The following is a 9447-nucleotide window of genomic DNA, read 5'->3' on the forward strand; positions in this document are numbered from 1 at the left end:
AAAGAAGCTCATGTAAACAACCCTTTTGATCCCTCTCAACAGCGTCCAACCGCACAGACCCTCTGTCAGAACAAATGAGTCTTAGACTTTGCAAAGGAAAAGAACAATTTGTGTTGCTGTGAGGATTCTGTGCCAAAAGCTTTGTTTGTTGTCAGTAAAGCAAACATGGTGTGGGGGCAGTGAGATTTCAAAGTTAGCACACCAACCGTCACCTGTTGAGGGGAAACACACCACCCACCCGCTCGCTCGCTCACACACACACACCTGTGTTTCTATTTAGACGCAAATGGAAAGAATCACAGCAAACAGCATGCATACTTTGCTTTTGAAGCTGACATTTTATTTCAGTAGAAAGACAAAGATTCGCCACAGGAGCGACGAGATGATAAGACATTTTTTAAAAAAGCCAAAAAAACACTTTAAGCACAAATCTAAAATGTTATCCAAGTTACTTTTGCGTTGATCAGCACTTTTAACTTGCTTCACATTTAAAAACCCGCTCGTCTCGTCAATGACAAATTCAAACTAAAAACACTTAAAAATTCAGGTCTTTATATCGACAATAAGCGACCAGTATTTGTAACATAATACTCAACAGTGAACTGCATTTCTAGCTTTGTGATCCCAGTATTATCAAATAATGAAAAAAAAAAATCACATTCAAAGATTTTTGCCTGAGTATAGTGTTAAATACAATGCAAGACTGAACTATAATATCTGAGTAAATTATGCACTGGTATATTTTAAAGAACAAAAGGCACTATGCTCTCGCTCCTTCTGTAAATGTTCATAAGACTTAACATGTAACTGTTGTTCGGTTTACGACTGGAACAGATCGCAGACGGCCAGCTGTGTCTTAGACACAGACAAGGCCGGGTACAGAGGCTCAGTAAACCTGTGCTTGAAAGAATGCATTAAAGCTAGACTGCCCTCTGGTGTCACATTAAAGAATGATAAAATACCTTCTTCAAAGTCGAGGTACACTCCTACTCTCTGCAGCCCATCTGCATCCACAGGAAACGTGGCCTTATTGTGCAGAGCTTCCACCTTCTTTTTGTCACAGGCCAGGCACCAGGAGTAGCTGTTGAAACCCAGACGAGAGCTGTCCTTCTGGCCTTTCCTCTCTATCTGACCCTCACACAGCCCCACCTTCCAGCGACCGTCGTCCACCGACACGCTCGCCTCCCAGTACCAGCGGCCCCCCTCCAGGCCACAGGAGGCTAGGATCTGAGGGAAAGAGCTGAAGCGAGCCTCGTGCTCGGTGTAGGCCTGCTGGGTCTCGCTGTAGGTCACCCTCCTGTTACTGTCGGACACCTGCAGCTTCGGATGGGCTGTATCTTCATCCAAAGAGGGGATGATGCCATCTGTACGCAGGAAATTTAAAAAAGAAGAATTTAAATGACTAACAGAATGTGCAGCCAAGTAAATATCGTTTTAGTAGCTGTGATTCAGAAAGAGGTGTATAAAAAAAACCTCCAGTCTTACAGAGCAGCCGGTAGAGGTCTCTGTCTGTGCCAGGCATGGTGACGACAACGTTGTCCAGCCGTTTCTCCGTCCACCGCTGCAGGCATCGCAGTCGAGCTCGATCCACTTCCTCTGGAGCCTCAAACTGCTCCACACAGCTCCTCGTGTCACTAGTCATGGTGACGACAAGTAGAGTGAGTGAAGAGCATTAGGACTATTAGACTAGTGGACGACAGTGGTTGCTGGCCAGTAAATCCTGAATACAATACGAAAGAAAATCAGAGCTAAAAATGTGAAAAAACAGGCAACTGTGGAAAAGCTGAAAGGTTCTGTGCCAATGAAAAACTTCCATGATGATTCCACTGATTTCTTTTGATCTGTGCATACTGTAGCGAAATAACAGAACTGTGATTTTCCCAAATCACAAACGAAAAAGCTTTTTCTCACTCATCTTTGGTGGCACCTCGTATGCAGATAGTTTTGTTTTATTTTACCAGGATGTTCCAATATTCACTCTCGGTGTGTGGGGGAGGTAATTTCTTTTGCACTCACACCTCAATAATAACTTGCCTTCAAACAAATCAAAAGCAACATCTCTTTCCAAACGCCACAGAACACAGTGTCAACTATTTTCTTTTGGACTTTTTCTACAGAAGAAAGTGTTTCCAGATAAAACTGTCCACAGCAAGGTCACGAGTTATTCTCTGATTCGGGTGAAGTGACTCTTAGACTAAAATGTTCATCTTGGGTGTCTGTCTCACTGAAACTATAATTTGCTGGTAACACATTTAGTTATGTTCAACAAATGGCCATTTTCCATGCACACAAAACAGAAGTTAAAAGTCAACCACTTACATTTGGCCAATCTTGCTGTATTCCTGCAATGTCAGAAAAAAAGAGAAGTTATTGTGTTGTGTAAATACTTATATAAGCCAACAGCAAATCTTGTGTTTTACCAACAAACAAATTCTCCTCCTAACAGCCAACGGACCATGATGAAGGCCTGGTCCTGAATGCGTTTGTCTCCCTTGGCATCAGCCAGGCCCTCCAGCGTGTGGAGGCCTTGTTGGATGGACTGCAGGGAGCTCCTGAGGTGGCCGAGTTTCTCCTCTAGTCCCCCCAGAACCCTGTTCTCCTCCTTCGTCACACACTGAAGAGTTGACTGCTCCTCGTGGCCCAAGGCCTCTCTGATGGCTGCGTACTGCTGCTTCACCCCGCTTCGTGCATCATTTAAAACCACCTGGACAAACATGATGAAAACACATGTAATGACGTTATCTCAGTGACTGAAAGTGTCTACTTATTGCAGTTGGAGGATTACTATTTATAATGATTGGTCTACCCTGCAATCAACAACAACAACAACAACAACAAAATATATATTTGAAGAGTTCATTTGCAAAAACAGATAACTCCATTTTTGTAGATTTTCAGAAAACATATTTTTTTTGTTGCTTGCTTGCGATAATATCAATCAAACTGAAGTTGAGTGGATCTGACTCAGTAGAAATGACATCACCAAAACAGAGATAAGTTTGATTGATATTGTCTCAGGTAGATGATGGAAAAGTGGGTTTTCTGAAGGTTTGTGAAGATGGAGTTATCTGTTTTTGTAAATGAACTCTTCATTTATAGAATATATAGAATTAAGGATTATGTTTCTTAAGCGATATGAACTTCAAACCAACTTTAAAACGTAAAAGATATAAATGTGCTAAAGTGCCAACTGACTTTTAAAATGTACAGTGGAGATAACCATATATCAATAAAGGGATTTTTAACAAATAAAACTCTTAACTAACGTATTGATCGCTAATGTAAAGTCTTTACACGCTAATGAAACAACTGTAGACATCTGTTGTTCAGTGTAGCTGATCATATTTGCTTACTAACAAAACTGAAATTTTAATATATTATCAATATAATGTGACTTTTTCCAGCACATCAGTAAAACAACTATACATCACACAGTAAGGAAACAATCTCCTTTAAAACAAAGCAGTTAAATACATGCACAAATGAGTGAGAAATGAACAGGTAACACTCTTACTGTAAACGTCTCTTTCTTCTGTGTGAGCTCGTTCACTCTGTTCTTCACTTGCTGTTCAGCTTCTTGTAGTTGTTTGATCTCTTCTTTCAGGTTCCCCTGGGGGGAAAAAAACCCGCAGAGATTAAAAACAAATCACAAATTGGTGCTATGGCTATAATTACATCTATTTTAAACCATGTTTACTGTGTGTCTGTAGTACACAGACCAGAGCAATAAATGTTTGGACATTTGCCCATTTTTTGCTCTTCAGGGTCTCTGCTTTGGCTCATTCAATTTAAAACAATGGAAAACTAAATTACTACATTAAAGTCAAACCATATTTACATCCACTATAAATTACCTTGAAACGGGTTAGTTAATTAGCCTCAGAGAGAAAGCCAAGCATTATTTGTTTGCACAAAGAAAGCAACCCTAATCAAAAGTGCCGTGAAAAAGCATTTGCCCCCTTCTCAAATTCTTTTTTGTTTACATATATATATTTCCCCCACTTAAATGTTTGAGACCATCAAACAAATTTAAATATTAGACAAAGATAACCAAAGTAAACACAAAATGCAGTTTTTTAATGATGATTTGATGTTTTAAGGGAAAAAAGCTCTCCAAACCTACTTGACCCCATGTGAAAAAGTAATTGCCCCCCTTGTTATTAACTCATGCATTAACGGTGGCGAATCACATTTTTTTTGGGAAGCTGAGTTCAATTGCACTGACCACACTCAAGCCTGATTACCTCCAGATCTGTTTAATCAAGAAAACCACTGCTGACCAAAAAGAACATAAAGGCTCGTCTTAGTTTGGCAAACAAACATCTGAATGATCCCCGAGACTTTTGGGAGAATATTCTATGGACTGATGGGACGGAAGTTGAACTGTCTGGAAGGTGTGTGTCTCATTACATCTGGTGTAAAGCTACACAGCATTTCAGAAACAGATCATCATACCAACAGTCAGACATGGTGGTGGTAGTGTGATGGTCTGGGGCTGCTTGGCTGCTTCAGGACCTGGATGACTTGCTGTGATTGATTTGAACTGTTTATTTTGTTTTTTTTCCACTAATAAATAAAATCATTTAAAAACTGCAGTTTGTGTTTAATTGGGTTATCTTTTTTTCTGATATTTACAACACCAAAAGTGGGGAAATATGCAAAAAAAAAAAAAAAAAAAAGGAGAATTTGGGAGTGGGGCAAATACTTTTTCACAGCACTGGATGTCAGACACAGTACTTTGTACTCAATGATGTGTTCTTTTGTTCCAGAGACTGAATGTGCTGAAGCAGCGGTCCCCAACCTTTTTTGCACTACGGACCGGTTTTACGCAAGAAATGTTTCTACAGACTGGTCACTGCACATATAACAAAAAAATAACATTTTTTTTCTGCGAAAAAGTTTCACTCACAAATAAAATCACTGGCTAAATATGTGTTTACTTTTTCTTCTGTCTCAGTATTGAGTCTCTCCCACTTTCCAAAGAAGCTCTCCGGAGACATATGTTTTTTTAATACATTAGACTGAGGCTTTGTTTAACAGTGACCATGAAAACTGACAGTCAAGTGCAGAAAACAACCACAGGCGGAAGTGAAGGGAAGACGAGCTAGTCATTTTTCAAAATAAAACACCCTGTAGACTGCGCTGGAATTAAAAATAAAATAATTTTTTTTTATTTTCTTTCTGTGCAGCCTGTCAAATTGTGGTCCAAACTGTGTGACTTCATGCACTCACCCTGAGCTCCCTCTCAGCCTCCCTGATGCCAATGCAGACGTGGTCACGGTGGGCGCCGATGACGGTACACACAGTGCACACACACACTCCACACTGCCGGCAGTAGATCCGGTTTATCTCCTGGTGCTCCTGGCACCTCCAGAGAGAAATGTCCTCCACAGGAGCAACCAGGGTGTGATTCTGGAAGACAGGGGAGTCCAAGTGAGGGCGCAGGTGCTCTGTGCACATGGAGGCTCCACACACCAGGCAGGTCTTCACCGCAGGCTGATAGCCAGTTTTAGGGCAATAATGACAAGGCACAGGGCCGCTATTTGTGTTCTCTGGCCTGGAGACGATGCCAACACGACTTGGGGATCCTGAAGCAGCTACAGGACTTTTATTCAATATCAAAGTTGCCTTGCTGACATGACGCACAGGAGATGCATTTTGTTTTGGAACTGAGACCCCAGGAGAGGGATCAGAGCTGGCAGATGAGACAAGTTTCCTTGGCAATACAGGAATTCCTGTCACTGGTGTGTCTTCTTTGGCGGTTGCAAGAGGAGGTGAATCACACAAATCTACCTCATCGGAGCTGTCGGATTCATCCAACAGGACGACTTCTTTTGATTTATGCTCGTTCTGCTGAACCGGGATGTCTTGTGGCCCATCGCTTGCAGGTCCTGCCTTGCTGTCAGATTTCTCACTGGAAGACGCACCATCACCACGCTCACACTGTGTAGATTCTGGGTGCACTGCTTTGTTAGAGGTGTCGGCATCTGTCGACCGCCCAGGTTTGTCTGACAAGGAAGTGGTGGGAGTCTCTGCGTCAATGGAGCGATTAGCGCGAGACTCCACAGTTGCCCGCTTTGTGTCAGGTTGCTCAGGTACAGGCGTGCTGGCCTTCCTCTTCCCGAGTAGCCGACTGGTCAGTGAGGGCCTCCTCAGTGTCGAGTCAAATGTAGTTTGTTCATCATTACTGGATGTGCCTGTAAAAAAATACAACACATATTAAGCAAGACTCGTCAGGGGGAGGGTTGACTTATCACTTTGACAACAATACTTCCCATAAACGCCTGTAAGTCTTCTATTCTAGCTTGTTTACACTTCTGTGATGTCAGCTCACTTAGGAAAGACAGAAAGAAAGATGAAGCTTTCAGTGCAGCCAAAGCAGTGATGAAATCTATGTTGCATAACTCATAAACACTTAAATCCAAAATATATATTATATAGGCCATGTCAATTTATGTCAAACACAGGAAAGCTGCATGAGCACATGACCTATGAACACATGTCATGGTTAGACTTTCACCCTCTTTGACTATTTGCTTAATAAAAAGTAAACGACAAACTTTGGCCCTTAAAATGACACTTAGATCGAGCCTCTGATCCCTGACACAAGAACACAAAACACTGCTGCTACTGATAAATTACACAAAAGCTTTTAACCCCTTAAGGTTCACAAGTCCAAACATCAGCAGACTGAAATTCCTGCTCCTGCATTTTCGATGGCAGTAGCCCCAGTAGTACGTGTTATGAAACCCCAAAGCCTCATAGTTCAAACTTAGTAAACAATTTTAAGATTCCAATACCACAGCAGCAGCAGTGTGAGTTACCTATTTTGTAATATGAGTCCATATACAGCAAAACAGCTGCCTCATGCTTTCTCTGTGGCATACAGAGGCACATATTTGATGAATCACGATGTGCAAGAGACTTTTTTCACTGTAAAAGTCCACAAAATAAAACTTTTATATTTTTATCCTATTTTTTAATAACAAAAATGGGGTAAATTACAGCTGAACATTAAAATTTGTTATCCGAAACAATGCATTTACATTTTTAAGGGTCGTTTATGCTGCACACTGATCAATTACACTCGTGCTTTGACTGACATAAGCTAAGTTTTGTTATTTCACAGCCACATGTCATGTATTCTGCAGCGTGTCTGACCCAGGATTTAATGTGTTGCGACTCTGGTTTTACGATTTCATGCCGTCCTCCTCGTGAGACAGTCCTGCTTTTGATGGTGTCTCATGTGGCAATACTCCATCACATGTTTTAAATTTTTTACGCAGAGAATATTGAACTGAAACTTAAAAAATTGATATTGTAAATAAGAAAAATTAGAATTTTCCTCTAACTCTAACTGTCCAGTCCTAGTGTGGTGGTTAATGGTTTAAAGATATTCTGACTCATAAATCCAGTGACTAAAAGGAAATGTGGTCATTTACATAACAACTGTAATTAGGTAAAATGTTAAGGTACCTGTGCTTTCCTTGAGTAGTTCAATTTTATGTTACTTCACATTATCATCTCGGGTGCCCCTGTAGCTCACCTGGTTGAGCGGGCGACCCATGAACAGGGGCTGTAGTTCCCCAGCACGGTGTTTGTGAGTTTGACTCCCGCTCATGACAGTTTGCTGCAAGGTCTCTCCCCATTCTTCTCCCCCTTTCCTGTCTCACTCTCTCACTGTCCTGACTAATAATGCCATTAGTCAAAAATGCCAGAAAAATAAGTCATCCATCCATCATCTATACACCGCTTAACCCTCACTAGGGTCGCGGGGGGGCTGGAGTCTATCCCAGCTGACTTAGGGTGAAGGCAGGGGACACCCTGGACAGGTCACCAGTCTATCACAGGTCGACCAGAAAAATAATCTTAAAAAAAAAGAGAAATATTATCATCTTCATAACTCAAGTCACTGTTATTTGTATAGAGCATTTAAAACTAGTTGTTGAGCCAAAGTGTGTTCCAGCAGAAAGTAAGACTGACATTAAGAATGTAAAGATTAAATATTAAGAGTATTATTTATTATGCACATTTTCCAGACTAACATAAAGTATTACAGTTGGTAAGACCCTACAATACTATATAATAGACACAATTACCTGAATTACTTAAATATTAAGACGTTATGATAATATTTATTACACAAATTTACCCAACTTCTTTAAACATCAAGGAAAGGACAATATTATATACTCTAACCACATTGGAAGTAACGTGGACATTTATCCTAAAGACACAGTTACTTCACAGATTAAGATTTTACATTACAAAACAATAACAACAACAATCAGAAGAAATGCTGTATAATAATAATAATAATAACATCGTCAAAGACTAAACTGGCTGTTTAGCTTTTTGGTTAATTGATAAAAAGTTTGTTTTTATTTTAAACTTGCTATCAGTTTTACTAAACACAGTAAAGCAGATTATTAACACATTCTGCGTCACTATTTAAAACTTGTCCATATGTCCTCATTTATTAGCCTCTGGGGCCATTTTTGTGATTATCCACACTGTCAATAAGTTTTGTTGAAACCATTTATCTTCCAGTCAAGTTAAATTATTAAGGAAGCACATTAAATTCGTTGCTAATTTGACTTCCTCTAAACTGACATTAGCATCTTTCGGGGCGGTAGTCCAGTTTAGTCCAGATTTATTTGGGTGCCAGAAGTATAAATAACCCACTTATCGTTAATTAGCTACAGCATGATGTTAGCTAGCATTAGAACGCACTGACAAACAGCATTATTAGCTCGTTGCTGTTTTACATCCACTGGTTTCTAGTATGTTAGCGGGAGCTAAGTTAGCTAACAGCTAGCTATGTAAAGTTAAAGTTCTATCTAATCTATTTTATGTCATTAGCCCCTTTTAATAACCGTCCCTGTATCCGTTACAGGTCCACCGGTACCGGAGTCCAACTGTACCTGCGGAGCTGCGAGGCTGCGTCCGTCGACTAGGAGTAGGCGGCCGGATGCGGTTGTTGTCAAACGGCAGAGTCTGGTACACAGTCTTACACCTCCACTCCGGGCAGTGGTACGGCCCCGTCGGCGTGACGCTCCACAAGTCCCCGATGCACCGCTGGCAGAACCGGTGGTTGCACTTCAGGGTGACGGGGTCCCGGGTCGGCACGTTGCAGAGCGGGCACATCGCGGGGGTGTCCAGCGACGCTCCCATTTTGTTTCTGGCTGATGTTTAGCTTTCGGTTTCCGCGATTAGAAGCAGCGGAGGAGGAGCCACAGGTTTGAATCCCGCTCCCCCTCCCACTCACCGGGCCTTAAAGCTGCAGAAAACCCGCACACACACCTTCTGTCAGGTATGAGCAGAAAACACTGCGAGAGCTGAGCAGAGCTGCCCTCTATGTGTTTTTGTGCACAAAATATGCAATTAGATATTTAGAAATTCCCAAAATGCCATCTAATTCTGCTTCCACTAATGTCCAAATATTCC

General features: G+C 41.3%; 1 protein-coding gene across 1 annotated transcript; it reads right to left on the bottom strand.

Moving 5' to 3' along the window:
- Positions 1–315: 315 nt before the first annotated feature.
- Positions 316–9174, bottom strand: LOC103355224 (tripartite motif-containing protein 14). The gene is made up of 7 exons (XM_008278925.1): positions 8925–9174; positions 5233–6197; positions 3515–3610; positions 2456–2704; positions 2320–2342; positions 1486–1634; positions 316–1364 (listed from the first exon to the last, which is right to left on the bottom strand). The coding sequence occupies exons 1-7, from the start codon at positions 9172–9174 to the stop codon at positions 820–822; spliced, it is 2277 nt and encodes a 758-aa protein (XP_008277147.1). The 3' UTR covers positions 316–819.
- Between the last annotated feature and the right edge of the window lie 273 nt (positions 9175–9447).

Source organism: Stegastes partitus, unplaced genomic scaffold (assembly GCF_000690725.1).
Source record: "Stegastes partitus isolate 25-593 unplaced genomic scaffold, Stegastes_partitus-1.0.2 Scaffold138, whole genome shotgun sequence".
Taxonomy (NCBI): Eukaryota; Metazoa; Chordata; class Actinopteri; family Pomacentridae; genus Stegastes; species Stegastes partitus.

Coding starts and splice junctions, on each gene's coding strand:
- LOC103355224 (XM_008278925.1), bottom strand. CDS start 9,174: ATGGGAGCGTCGCTGGACACCCCCGCGATGTGCCCGCTCTGCAACGTG. Junction 3,611..5,232: donor AGGCTGAGAGGGAGCTCAGG/GTGAGTGCATGA, acceptor TTTTCCCCCCAG/GGGAACCTGAAAGAAGAGAT. Junction 2,705..3,514: donor AGAAGAAAGAGACGTTTACA/GTAAGAGTGTTA, acceptor ATGTTTGTCCAG/GTGGTTTTAAATGATGCACG.